At 38.2% G+C, this 14,393-nt stretch overlaps 3 protein-coding genes across 4 annotated transcripts in view; 2 read left to right on the top strand and 1 right to left on the bottom strand.

The window, feature by feature from the left end:
• Positions 1-706: 706 nt before the first annotated feature.
• Positions 707-4,938, bottom strand: LOC107699117 (pleckstrin-like). The gene is made up of 8 exons (XM_016500290.1): positions 4,847-4,938; positions 3,431-3,515; positions 3,136-3,206; positions 2,864-3,045; positions 2,615-2,706; positions 1,849-1,982; positions 1,704-1,776; positions 707-711 (listed from the first exon to the last, which is right to left on the bottom strand). Exons 1-8 carry the CDS (start codon positions 4,886-4,888, stop codon positions 707-709), a joined length of 684 nt encoding a protein of 227 aa, XP_016355776.1. The 5' UTR covers positions 4,889-4,938.
• Positions 4,939-8,519: 3,581 nt separating this feature from the next.
• Positions 8,520-10,742, top strand: cnrip1b (cannabinoid receptor interacting protein 1b). 2 transcript variants are annotated; one of them, XM_016500304.1, is made up of 4 exons: positions 8,520-8,918; positions 9,801-9,945; positions 10,136-10,318; positions 10,550-10,741. In XM_016500304.1, exons 1-3 carry the CDS (start codon positions 8,740-8,742, stop codon positions 10,298-10,300), a joined length of 489 nt encoding a protein of 162 aa, XP_016355790.1. In that variant the 5' UTR covers positions 8,520-8,739; the 3' UTR covers positions 10,301-10,318; positions 10,550-10,741. The 2 variants fall into 2 exon arrangements, with proteins under 2 accessions (XP_016355790.1, XP_016355789.1); XM_016500303.1 differs by having other exon boundaries at positions 10,136-10,742.
• A 1,836-nt stretch (positions 10,743-12,578) lies between these two features.
• Positions 12,579-14,393, top strand: part of LOC107699153 (calcineurin subunit B type 1) — a 24,419-nt gene continuing 22,604 nt past the window's right edge. The window contains exon 1 of the mRNA XM_016500338.1: positions 12,579-12,800. Within this exon, the coding sequence (XP_016355824.1) occupies positions 12,798-12,800 (3 nt within the window). The 5' untranslated portion in view covers positions 12,579-12,797. The remainder of the gene's footprint in view (positions 12,801-14,393) is intronic.

Raw genomic sequence — 14,393 nt, 5'->3', positions numbered from 1 at the left:
TTATTTATTTATTTGGACATGTACTGCCCTCTTGTGTCGTAAACATGTATTTGCATGCACACCTACTGTACACATAGGTATGTAGTAAATTTTTTTCATCTTCTTAATATTATAACATTATTTATTTTGCTCCATAAATGCAACCACTTCATTGCATGTATATTATTGCTACTTTTTGCGTGCATATTATTGCTACTATTCAGCTTGGAACAGCAGTAAATATCACATTCAAAATGCACAAAAACTACCAAAACACTTCACATAGTGAAGTGACACTTTCTACTGTTAGAATTCACTGCAGTTAATGTTACATGGACCATGTTTACATTACAGTGCAAGGTTCCTATTCCTCATTTGTCCACTTCTGTATAGATGCAGTGAAGCTGAAAAACTAACACCTGTGTAAGTGTTCAGCTACATCTAATTGTTCTGAAATTATTTCATCTTTTAGAATGAGAATATATTTCAGTATGGTATTACCGTGGAAGCATAGCAAATCACTGTCTTACTCAGTTTTGTGTTATGTTAGGTTTTAATCTCAAGTTTAAGTGTTTTGAATAGAGAAAATGTGCAAATTTGCCTGTAGGTACAGACAGTTTTGGTGATGTGTGTGGCCGAGTGAGAAATGAATTTATGTAATGTGAAAGATGTAATAACTGAATGCATTTTGTACCAAAGCAATGATAAATGATAGATGCTGTCGTGCTCACTCTGTGAAGAGTTTTGAAAAAATGACCCAAGTATTGAAAAATTGGTCCTAGTGAATTGATCCTAACGAAAAAAAGAAAACCTTAAGCTGTATGCAATGAATTATACTGTAATCAGGTTTATGAAAAAAAAGTTTTCAAAATATATTAATCAAATGTGAATAGCATATACATACGGTGGGGCTCCTGTGAAGGTGTGATAACATGTTTCTACACAAGTTTGCTGTTATCTCAGAAAACTGCTGAAAACTGTTAGCGCTCACACTTGACCTTTGCGTTGAGTAGCAGTACTCAGTATCCTGTGAGTGAAGGGTGTTAAAGCAGGTGTAAGTGTGACGGAGTTAGTCATGTCTGAATAAACTCATCCCTCAGTTAAACTCAAATCATATTTACAGTATCAAACTTACTTACAATGAAAGTCTTTTTTCTGGTTACCTAGTTTACACACGTTAGGTGGTCATGACATTTTGAGTTCGAGTCTCATATTAAACGTGCATTTAGTAGTTTGGTGCTTTAAAATGTTGAAATGCTGTTACTTAATGTCGAGACACGGCTGCCGCCTCTGTTGATAAGCTAGTAGCCTAGTGTTGTTTGATGACGTGAAAAAGCAAAGGCTGGTGTCGAAATGAAGCCTCTGAAGCTCTGCTTTCTCAGATAGTATCAGGAACCATAACACCAAACCATACACAAAAATCATTCAGAAGTACAAAAAATCAGCAGAAACTACACAAAGAAAAAACCTCTGTATTGATAGATAAACCAAGCTTTTCAGGTAAACTACACTCCTCACAATTCAACCAACCAGACTGTGCACCTTTAACATATAGATAACCCACTTGAAAGTTTTATTTAATTTTTATTGTATTTTGTAATATATGTGTGTAATATAGATACAGTGTATATATATTAACAATGTAATTTTACTGATAGATGGTTTACCATTTTGAAATGTAAAATGTGTTTAGTTGTATTATTTAGATGGACCGGTTGTCATACCATCAGGCACGTATTCCACCGCCGTCACAACTGAGCCACGCAGATGAATGGAGCCGAGAGGATCGTCCTCACCCTTACAGAGACACACAGATGATCCAAAACTGTCTTAATATTACATGAAAAACAAACAAATCTTCAGAGATGCCAGGGCGCCGTCTTTGGACACGTCTCCGGCGGGCAGCAGGAATCCCTCGTTCAGCAGTCCGGTGGCCAGCATCAGTCCCTCGGGTCTGTTTCTGGCCTTCCCCTCAGAAATCAGCCAGTCGATCACTGTGTTTCCTACCAGCGGATCCACCAGAAGACATTTACAGGTCGACAAAACTCACAGAAAGAGAGATTAAAGAGATTAAATAGAGATGTTCCTCTAGGGAAAACACCTCGGTGCTGGGTCACGGCATTACTTCTCATTTATAGTAGTAGTAGTAAGACAGGTTTGGTCTAGTTCTTCATTTTAACACTGGAGCTGAAATGTGACCCTGGAGCACAAAAGCAGTCTTAAGTCGCTGGGGTATATTTGTAGCAATAGCCAACAATACATTGTATGGGTCAAAATTATCGATTTTTCTTTTATGCCAAAAATCATTAGGATAAGTAAAGATCATGTTCCATGAAGATATTTTGTAAATTTCCTACTGTAAATATATCAAAACTTAATTTTTGATTAGTAATATGCTAAGAACTTCATTTGGACAACTTTAAAGACGATTTTCTCAATATTTAGATTTTTTTGCACCGTCAGATTCCAGATTTACAAATAGTTGTATCTCGGCCAAATATTGTCCTATCCTAACAAACCATGCATCAATGGAAAGCTCATTCATTCAGCTTTCAGATGACGTATAACTCTCAATTTCGAGAAATTGACCCTTATGACTGGTTTTGTGGTCCAGGGTCACAAATGAATATCTTACCTGTGAAACAGTGATTGAACAGCCTTTTATCCTTCTCTACCTTCAGCTCTTTAACTCCATTGTCTTGATCTTTCATTAAAACATACAGTTCACTGCAGACAGACAAAACAAAGGTAATGTTTTGACACGTTTATAATTCACAGCAGGGTTTTTAAAACTTTATTTATCATCTGTTTCTAGCAGAATGCAGCCTCTCTCTTATTCAGTAATTGAAAACGAAGTTTTATTACTGAAATCACAGTGTAATACCTCAGGTTAACATTTTCCGGTAACCGAATGGATCGACGCGTTGACTTCCTGGCAAACTTCTTGCCTCCCTGTAAACAAGTGATGGCTCTCTTGAAATCTTTAACCCAAAGCTCCCTCTCCTCAAGGTGGGTCGCTTGGAAGAAATGGTCCTGGTTCTTAGCTGTGCTGATCTTGAACACTAGCTGTTAGAAAAAAAGCATATGAAAGATATTCATGAAAAACTCTAGATAAGTCAGCAGTATATTGGTATTAAAGATGCGTGATTCCTTCACCGTTCTTTTAGTGAAGTCCTGGCACGGGCTGGTCAGAGTCGCACCCTTCAGAGGGATCATTCCCTTCGGAGCTCCCTCTCCTCAAGGTGGGTCGCTTGGAAGAAATGGTCCTGGTTCTTAGCTGTGCTGATCTTGAACACTAGCTGTTAGAAAAAAAGCATATGAAAGATATTCATGAAAAACTCTAGATAAGTCAGCAGTATATTGGTGCGTGATTCCTTCACCGTTCTTTTAGTGAAGTCCTGGCACGGGCTGGAGAGAGTCGCACCCTTCAGAGGGATCATTCCCTTCGGACTGTTGTCGGTCTTCTTCTTGTAAAACTCAATGGCATCATCTGCTAACACCACCCACACCACCTTCCATGAGTTGAGCACAGTTCCCTGCAAAACAAGAACGGTTCAGTGCTGTAGCTTCCTAAAATGGCCAACACAAATACTGAATACAAATGCAGTAGTAGTGTTGAGCTGCAAACAAATCAACAGCTAAAGGAAACATATTGCTTGATATGAAGGATTACATCAACCCTGCTTGAATTTCAATACGCGAAAGAATTTCAGTGAAGTGGAAATATTCAATTTAGGCCATTTTCACTTCTGTATTTTAGCTCACACACACAGTTGTGGGTTGAATTGGCTTATATTTTCAGATGCGCAAATCATTTCTGTTTGATTCTCAAAGACAAGAGTATTATGAAATGCTATTCCAAAACAATTTTTAGGGGTTCAATCCAAAATGTGTGGACAAAATGAAATGTATTAAGAGCCCGGTCTAATGAAAATGCGGATAAATAGTACGCCAAATAAAAACGAAAACTCGTGGTATTGATACGCAAAAATGGACTTTGGCGTGCATATGATACGCATGTGTTTGGCATGCATATAATACGCAGTTTTCGCGTGCATATGATACGAAATTTGTTGCCGTGCATATGATACGCAGTTTTCGCGTACATATGATACGCATCTACCCCACAACCCTAAACCTACCCATCGCGTAGCATATACATGCCAAAGTCCATTTTTGTGTATCAATACCACGAGTTTTCGTTTTTATTTGGCGAAATATTTAAAGGCACTTTCATGAGATCGGGTTGGTATTAAACATGCTGCAATGACTGTCTTTTTGGAAAAGAAGGAGGATGTTTCCACTTCTATTCCCGAAATAGAACAACTTCATGGAAAAACATGACAAAACATCAGCACATGACATCAGTACTGTCATACACAGTATTGTCATGGTGCATGTTCAAAAACCAAGATAGTACAGCCTGCCTTGTTACTTTTATGCTAATATAGCCTCAATTGCTCAGTGCCAGCACTGCAAAATATCGCCAATATTCTCAACTAGCCAAATGCTGTTTTGGGTTCATCTGAAGTCTCAGTTACAAAAAAAAAATATCTTTAATTTTGTCTATGCAGATTCACGACTTTCTAAAACACCCAGGTTAAAATGTTCAGTGTTGAACTGAAGATGGTGTTTGGATGAACACCGAAACATCTTGTCGTTTCTTTTCATGTAGTCCAGTGATTTTAAATAAAGAGTTTGTTTGGAATATCTTTAATTTTACTTGGCAGTAAAATGTCCTTTTAAGGTCACCAGTGATATTGACACTGACACATTTTACAGAAAACTTAATGCTCCATAACCCTGAAGCACATCATAGAAAAGCCACAGAATCACAGATAAATGGAAGATAGCACCCCAGTCTTACCTTCTTCACTAGGTATCCTTCTCTGATTATTGTTGGTTCCATTGCTATGAAGTAAAACAGTGAGTCTCAGTCTACAGGGAGTGGTGAATGTAAGACCCGTTCTGAAGTCTCAGTTACAAAAAAAAAATATCTTTAATTTTGTCTATGCAGATTCACGACTTTCTAAAACACCCAGGTTAAAATGTTCAGTGTTGAACTGAAGATGGTGTTTGGATGAACACCGAAACATCTTGTCGTTTCTTTTCATGTAGTCCAGTGATTTTAAATAAAGAGTTTGTTTGGAATATCTTTAATTTTACTTGGCAGTAAAATGTCCTTTTAAGGTCACCAGTGATATTGACACTGACACATTTTACAGAAAACTTAATGCTCCATAACCCTGAAGCACATCATAGAAAAGCCACAGAATCACAGATAAATGGAAGATAGCACCCCAGTCTTACCTTCTTCACTAGGTATCCTTCTCTGATTATTGTTGGTTCCATTGCTATGAAGTAAAACAGTGAGTCTCAGTCTACAGGATGTAAATGAATGTAAGACCCGTGCAGTTCAGCCAAATTCGTGTCTGACGTGTAACCTCAGTTGACAGTTATAGACACATATTGATGAAAGGGAAGTTGCGCACTGCCTGACAGGCAACTTCATGGTCAGCTAGTTTCCTCTGTGTTTTCAACCCACAGACAAACGAGTCAGAGGGCAAACGATACGCTTGTGTTTAGAGATAACGAACCCATGGGCACCCATGATTATTTTATGCTTGTCAATGAAAGACAAATGACAAAGACAAAAAAAATGTCCATTCTGGTCTTAATTTGAATGTGAAAATGTATATTAACATTTTATTTATTTGCTAGAATAGACATTTTCTTTTGCCTTTCCTTTCTAACAACCTCTATTTAACATCTGCAAAGAACCGTATTGTCTTAATAACGAGGCCCTTTGCTGAACCTATTATTTTGAAGCCTGCACTCGTGGGAATACTTCAACAAACTAATCACATTAGAAAAACAAAACTCACAGGAAGTTGAATGAAGATAGTTGAAGCTGTGTTTCAGAAGAGTAGTGCATTGCATGTTTGCGGCCACTGACCCGGCCTAGGATGTGTTTGAAGTTTATCAACAATAAAAAAGTAATGTTGTAACACCCATTTGAGAATTTAACACATTATCCAGTTGTTTACTGGATTATTTAATGATATGTATTTTTTTTAAATCAACCAAATGAAAGGTGTTTTTCACACGTGGTTTTGAAAGGAAGTGAGAGAGTTGTACCTCGGTACATGAGATAATACACTTTTATCTTCTATATATTACCTCATCTTCAGTGTCTTCAGATGCTGCCAAAAGTGGAAGCTAACCCAAATATTACAGACAAAATAGTCAAACTGAAGACGAACACAAAAAGTACTGAGGTGGAACTGTTATGACACAGTGATATATCAGATGGTGGTTATACCACTGTACTTGGTATTATGATACTAATATGCATTGTATTGTGATAAGTGATTACCAAATCAAATACAGTGGTGTTTACATAGTAATGGTGTGACTTGTATTTTGATACCATGGTTTTGATTCTTGTTCATATAAGTCTACCATGTCATTTACACCATGCTGAAAAAATTAAATAAAAATAGAAACCATCACAGAATTTGTAATGGTTTTACTGGTTATAATGGGAGTTGTATTGGTTTTAATGGACACTGTAATGGTCCCTGTGGGTCTCTACTTGGGCCCATTTCAATAGGGAGGTTCAACCAACTCTGAGTTGACTTACCCTGAGATAGGAAACTCTGAGTTTTCGGGGTCAGAACAGGGGTGTATTCCAGAAAGGAGGTTCAACAAACTCTGAGTTAAAACTTGAACTCTGAGTTGACTTACCCTGAGATAGGAAACTCTGAGTTTTCGGGGTCAGAACAGGGGTGTATTCCAGAAAGGAGGTTCAACAAACTCTGAGTTAAAACTTGAACTCTGAGTTGACTTACCCTGAGATAGGAAACTCTGAGTTTTCGGGGTCAGAACAGGGGTGTATTCCAGAAAGGAGGTTCAACAAACTCTGAGTTAAAACTTGAACTCTGAGTTGACTTACCCTGAGATAGGAAACTCTGAGTTTTCGGGGTCAGAACAGGGGTGTATTCCAGAAAGGAGGTTCAACAAACTCTGAGTTAAAACTTGAACTCTGAGTTGACTTACCCTGAGATAGGAAACTCTGAGTTTTCGGGGTCAGAACAGGGGTGTATTCCAGAAAGGAGGTTCAACAAACTCTGAGTTAAAACTTGAACTCTTAGTTGACTTACCCTGAGATGGGAAACTCTGAGTTTTCGGGTTCAGAGCAGCTGAATTGAGTTAGTTCAATTGACTCTGAGTAGGTTGACTCCGAGTTTAGGAATCAATAATGCGCGGGACTCGAGGAAGTGGCAAGAAGCAGCAGCGAAATGTAGCAAAATTACTGACCTGTTCAGGGCTTCAAGCGCAGGTCAGTTTCATCTGTAAATAGGCTACTGTATTTTTGTCTTTGTTAATTTAGTTAAGTATTAAACTGCTAGCAAATATTAGCATCCCATTATTATCCACAGTCAGAATACTGTATGTTAAAGGACATCATTATTATCTATTGTAAAGTTGCATTAATAAATGTAGCAGCCAGATGTTCACATCAATTTATAGTAAAGGAGGGAGCTAGAGCAGACAACACCACAAAAGATATGAGTATTGCTGTTCAGTATTATTTTCCTATAAACATATTGTACTGATTTTGACATTTAGGCACTTTAGAAAATTGTAAAATATTTGTATGAAATATAGGTTTGTTAATCTCGGGTATTAAATAGATTTTTAAGATAAATAACAATAATAACACATTGTCCTAATGTAATCCATTGAATTTAACTAAAATTTAGACTGTGTGCAAACAAATTGCAATGAGGTGGCTGTTTTGCAACGAGGTGGAGACTGTTCTGTGCATAACAAGTAGACCTGCTGGTAAAGAAGTGACAGGTACAAGAAAAATAGCCAAAAATTTTTTTTATAAAAAATGTACACACATAAACAGAAGGGAGAAAACGCGATATCAAAGAAAACAAAGAAACGGAAAAGGGAAGTGAAGGTGCTGTTCAAGAGAGAAACTTTAATTATTTTGCATGGCCTGAGCCTTAGGATTTAGACATTTTTATGTGACGGCCATACAAATAATAGGGTTGTCTCTGTGGTTTCAAAATTTGTTGTGGGTGTATGATGAGTGTGAGATTTCCCGGCCTGAAGTGGTGTCCCAGTCCGGCCCTGTATGTATGTGTATATATATATGACTTACGATGTTTCTCTTTGCACATGTACAGTATTATGTGAAGCATCCGTATAGTCTGTATTTTATTTTATTTTTTATATATATTTTTTTTTTATTATTTTTTTTTTCAGCAGGGCAATACATGGTACTTAAAGGTAGTTAAAAAAATATTGTATTTGATGCATGGCACATGCTCAAAAAGCAAAATATAGCCTACCATAATATTTTGATGCCTATTGTTCAGTGGCAACACTGCAAAGACTTACTGGTCACACTTGATATCCTTGAGCAACAGAAGCCTGCTGTACTGGAAGTCACTTATTTTGGCATAAGCATATTTGAATGATGAAGCCAAACACACAAATGCTGTATCGGGTTATTCTGAAGTGGGCTCCACCGCCTCTCTCTTGATCTCATTAGGTCGCACAGACACGCGCTTGTTCGGATTACTCTTCGTGTGGGGATTATGGACAGGAACAGCAGACATGACTTTGGACGTGCTTTATGCGATGTGGTTTTTTTACGCGTTACGGCGTAACGATTTAGTTCAGCCTGAAATATCTTGACCTGTTTCCTTGCACCTGACTGCCTTCTCCGCATCATTTGGCATCATGGCTGACATACCCCAACTGATTAAAATCGGCGTTTCGCTGAAGACCACTCCGAATAGCGGACCAGTCTACTTCAAATCGGACGGGACGAGATTCGGTCAGACCCGAACCATCAAATTATTGACGGGAACTAAATATAAGATCGATGTGATCGTGAAACCGGGAGCGGTTGAGGCGACGTGAGTAGATAGTAATTTGAGAATTTGATAGTAATTTCAGAAATTGAAAATATGTTATTGGTTGTCTCATTTTGAACTGAAATTTCTTGTTTTGAATAAAGCTGGGTTTGCATCAGCGTTGAGAGATAAGATGCATTGATGCATTTCAATGTCTGAGAAATAATTTTTCATGCTTATAGGAATAAATAAACGACGTGTTTTTGTGATGTAAAATTACAAATGACTAGTGGTACCATTTTATAGCACAAGAGTAGTTTGACATAGCCTATACAAGACAGTAATGCTGAATTATTATTGTAGGCTATACATATCATTGTACTTGGTACTCAATAAAAAAAAAACAATACCATAGTATTGTCATGGTTAACTGATTATAGTACAAATAAATGAAATGAAATGAAAGCAACACAGAATTCCGTGTGTAGCATGTTGTGACACATATGGGATGTCATGATTGTGGGGCTTATCCTACAGGATTGTGTCTACATCTCATGCACTGACAGAGGGAGCTGACAGGTTGCTTTCTTTGGCAGTCAAATCCAGACGATTAAGGCATCAGCCATGTCTGACTGGCTGCATGTTGTAATGCATGAAGTATTCTTTGTTGCATGTAGGCCTACACATATCTAGGCAAAGATGTCTGACAATTCGAATAGACATTGCGATCTGAATTTCTGTTTCACTTAGAAGAGGTATTTGTTATAATTTAGCATACGCTTTCCATCAGCGCACATATATAAGCGCAGTAAATGACTGATATTCAGAATGTGGAATAGGTTTTGTTAAATCGTAATATAAAAATGCAATAAGTAAGCTGTCAATGTTTAGCTGGTGTTGGTGTGACTGTCTCTCCCTGTCTCACCTACACGTCTCATTCCTCAGATCCATGACTATTGGCGGAGTGACTTTCCCTCTGGAGCAGCAGTCTAAAGACCCTCAGTCTGTAGTGTACACTGGGATGTATGACACTGAGGGAGTGACACACACCAAAAGCGGCGAGAGGCAACCTGTTCAGGTCAACATACAGGTGAGAACTGACAACCTGACAAGCTGAAGGTTTTTCAAATGGGTTTATGAGGTTTCTCTTTGAAGCTTATCTTAGAAATAGGAAGTACAGCAATGCAGCTCACTAGGATTTGAAACGAGGAATATATTATAGCAGCCATGTGACTAAAAAATAAGAGTTTCGCCTGATGTGTCGTTTCTGTGCTCGACAGTTCACTCTGGCAGGGCTTTTCGAGACCGTCTGGCAGGTCAAGTTCTACAACTACAACAAGAGAGACCACTGCCAATGGGGGAACAGCTTCAACAGCATCGAGTACGAGTGTAAACCCAACGACACGCGCACCCTCATGTGGATCAATAAAGAACTGTTTCTGTAAAAGAGTCTATGGCTAACTGTGAGAGAAGACAATCTCATGAAGCAACATATACTGAGCTAAACACACTGTCGTTCTCATTGAAATAGGAACCAGCGGTTCCTGATAGGGTAGGTATGTAGCCTTTCCTGTTAGTGACGGTTTGTGATGAAGTGCGAGTTTTGTTGGATTTGTCTTGGTGCTGCTGGAAAATCAAGGCATTGTGTCTAATGCAAAATAGTTGTACGTTACCCTGTGTTGTCTCTTTTGCAGTTTTCCTTCCAGTTGTCTACCTCTGAAGAACCCAGTGAGGATGAAGTTCACTTTTATATTTATAGTTTACAGATTTGATATAGATTTCATGTTAGAATTGTTAGCATACAGTTTGTTTAATCCAAGTAAATGTAGCATTTTTGCAGTAAATTTTACCTATATTAATATATTTCTAGTGTGTCTTTTTATGAGTGTTTTGTAATGGTGCATTGTTATCTGTGTGCAATAATTGTAAGTTGGGTGTATTTTTCCATATTTTTCCATTTTTCAAAATGGCAATGCTCTTTAAAAGAAAAATAAAGTATACCAAAAATGGGATGTGGTGTGCTTTGAGTATTCTTGGACTTGCACATGTCGGCATGCATGCAGCACCACACAGAGGTTTTCAGACCCCAGTGTCACTGCAGAAATACCCTTATTTTTTATTTTTTATTTTTTTTTGTAAAAAAAAACTCTGATTTTCCCACAACTGGAAATGACGGATAATAGAGGGTTACCAAGATAAAGTAGCACTTGTCTCTTCAAATGATCTCAACATGCAGCCAGCAGGTGGCGCTGCAGCATAGCGTTTATGAAATATGAAGAAGATTAGGTGTTGCCATGTTCATAAAACATTTTAAGACCTTAACATTGAACAAAAAAAAGGTAGCTAGCCGCACACTGAATCCAATGCAGATTGGAAAGATTTTTTTTTAAATAAATTGCATCATGCAAAAAAGTGCAGAGTGCATGTGAGTTAAAAACAGATGGACATGAGCAAGCAGACGTTTCAGCACATTGCTATCTTCAGCGCTCACTTTATAACAAACATTCACCCTTTTCAAGTAGACTGACAATTAAGGACAATCAGAGTTCAATTAACAAAGGTAGACCTCAATTATCACATGTGAGCTCCAAGAGAGTCTGGTCATTGACATATCTGGCACAGAATATTACAGATGAAAGATTTAAACAATGCAAATATAACAATATAATAGGAAAAACAGAAAAAAAATATTACAAAATAAAACAGGAAAATTCTAGTTCTTCATTCAAAGCCTGAGGAAATAAAGACTTGAGTTCCGAGATCCAGAAGGCCTCCCTTTGCAACAATTTAACATTAGTGATACCCTCATGATATGTAAATTTGATGGAAGGCCTAAGACAGTTCATATATCGAGCAAATGCTTCAAAGTCACTTTCAGAGCCTTTGTAAATGACAAAGCAGTCAAGTCAAGACCTTAACATCTTAAATGAGGTAAGACCCTAAGACCACGACAAGACCTTAAAGTAAGGTGGGGTAAGACCACTTTAAAACCGTCTTAAAGGGTTTAAGGACTCTCAATCAGATTAGGTTTTAACATAACAAATATATATATATATATATGTCCATCTCACTGAAGTGCGAATAGTTGAATATATATATATATATAATTTCAGACATTTTTTGTGGTGATTTTAAAAAGTATGTTTAACTAAGGTTACTCCAGACTTTAAGGGGAAAAATAATGTTCTATAAAAATAGAGAGAATAATGAAACAGTAGTAATGATTTCATATTCAGTTTTCTAAAAATGGTTAACAATTATTACGTTAAACATTAAGTTAATATCTGAAGTCAAACTAATACAGAAAAACATAGCAGAATCTATATTTCCCGTACTGCTGTACTTACCCACCAAAAATGTCACTTTTTGGAGGATAATGCCATTATAGCTTCTCTCAAGGATATTACAAAAATGACTAACAGGTGTGAAGTGATATTTATGGAACTGGAAGAATTTATACATTCACTAACCATGTAATCTTTGTTCTCCCATAGAATGTTTTAATTTTAGACGTATTAAGACATATATCCATGGGAAGGACATGAAAATAACAGTAGGCCTACAGTAAGAACGAGCCGACTCCAGCGAGTCCACTGTGTTTGAGTGAGCGTGAAGGGAGGGAGTGGAGCAAAGGTTTCCCGTATGTAATGTACCGAAGCACCGCCCATCAGCGCTTCTTTGCCCCGCCTCTTTCGCGCGTCGTCCAATAGCAGCGAGCCTCCTCCGCTCCTCCCTCCCTCCGCGCCCTGCGGCTCTTCCTCGCGTCACTGCTGCAGTGAAACCCACGGAAGCGGACGGAAAATAGGTTACGCTGCTGCTGTGTTAAAACCAGCCTTTTCTTCACAAAACAACAAGACCAAGAGCAGAATTTTCCTCTTATTTTTGTGCTGTCATTTACTGCTGTTCATTTCCGAGGGGGAATTCCGTCGTGCAGGCAGCAAAATGGTAAGGAACACAACACGCTTGCAGCGCTGTAAACAAACACCATATATCCTAGTTTCAAATGCATCCTGCAAACACTGGCCAACAAATTCAACGTTGGCTAAGCTGTCATAGCATGAAGATTTATGGGTTTCCTATTGTGCATCTGCCAGGTTGAGTGTCTATTCTTAGTCTTTTTCATGCAAAGTGGTTGCAAAATGAATGCTTAGCTGAGTAACACAGTGCTGGTGCTTCGTGTGATGCTGTTTGGCATTTAAAGTCAAAGCCAGAGCTATTAAGTATGACAATACATGCAGACATGACAGTCATTAAAAGAAGCAGACATTTCCATTGCTATTATTGCATCAACAGTTTGATAAATAAGAGAACTGGATACTGTTTCAAGTCGTTTCATCTCGCCTATAATCCATTTTTATACTTATTCTTTGAATTATGCACTTATCCATACAATGTAGCCTGCAGTACTGCAACTCTACATTCAGCACTTTCAATGATTAGTACTGAAGTGCTTCATGCCCAGATAACAAATACGGTGTTGTGGTGGTACAGTGATGGTATCCGATGGCAATACCGTGATATTGAATGATTATAACATTTATATAATATTTACATGGTACTTCAAAGAAAACCGTGAATACTATAGAGATCCACGGTATTATTGTCCAGATGTACCATCATCACCAATGTTGTAAATGTCTGTTACACTAGAAATTCAGTAGTGAAGTTCTGGTGTTACGAAGTCATACACCAGAAACTCATTACACTTGGTTGTTAATGTGATGACTCACAGATTGCAGTGTAAACCAGCAAGAAGATGCCATCACCTATAGCCTACCTTGGAAAACAGCAAGCTTCTAGCTGATTCTTTTCATTAAAGTTAAGTGGAACAAGAACTAGGTCTGTCCTACCACGTTCTGTTCCAGGTCCTTAGGGCTTCTTCATTTTAATAAAACTGTGCGCCATAGTGGATGTCTTTTTCTGGAAGAGTCTTGTGACAGACTGACAGCAGTTGGGAGGGGTGTCGTCTCAAACACTGCCATGCTGTCAACTTGAGGTCAAACTGCAAGCCCTGAAACGCTGAGTTTGTGTGAACTAAATATCAGTCTTTATGAAGACTGATGTGGTGCTGCTTATTCAGTGCCTTACAAAATGCTCCAGAGTCCAGACCCTTGACGACCGGTAATTCTTTTATTGACTATATTACAAATATTGTGTTGGTATGCCTAGTGCTGGGCGGTATACCGGTTCATACCGAATACCGGTGTTTATTTTTGTTATGATATGGATTTTTAAAATACCGCAATACCGGTGTATGTTGCTTAAACAACGTTCGGAACGCGACTGTTTGAAAGGGGTCTCTTTTCACTGTTGCACTGTAGTGAGGGAGCAGCTGTATGTGTTACTAAGCGTGAAAGTTCCGAAACTGAAGCTGTAGAACTAATAGAACGTGATGACACAGAAGAACTCATCCACAATATCCACACTGACCGCCACAAATATCCACCGCCCCCTGCCATCAGCTCCCGTGTCTCACACACACGAGCGCGACTTTAGCACTAGATTTAGCAACTTTCAGACCCTTTTAGCGGCTTTTTT

The sequence above is a fragment of the Sinocyclocheilus anshuiensis genome, unplaced genomic scaffold (assembly GCF_001515605.1).
Source record: "Sinocyclocheilus anshuiensis isolate Anshui unplaced genomic scaffold, SAMN03320099.WGS_v1.1 scaffold166, whole genome shotgun sequence".
Lineage (NCBI taxonomy): Eukaryota > Metazoa > Chordata > Actinopteri > Cypriniformes > Cyprinidae > Sinocyclocheilus > Sinocyclocheilus anshuiensis.
This window is presented reverse-complemented; position numbering and strand designations above follow the sequence as displayed.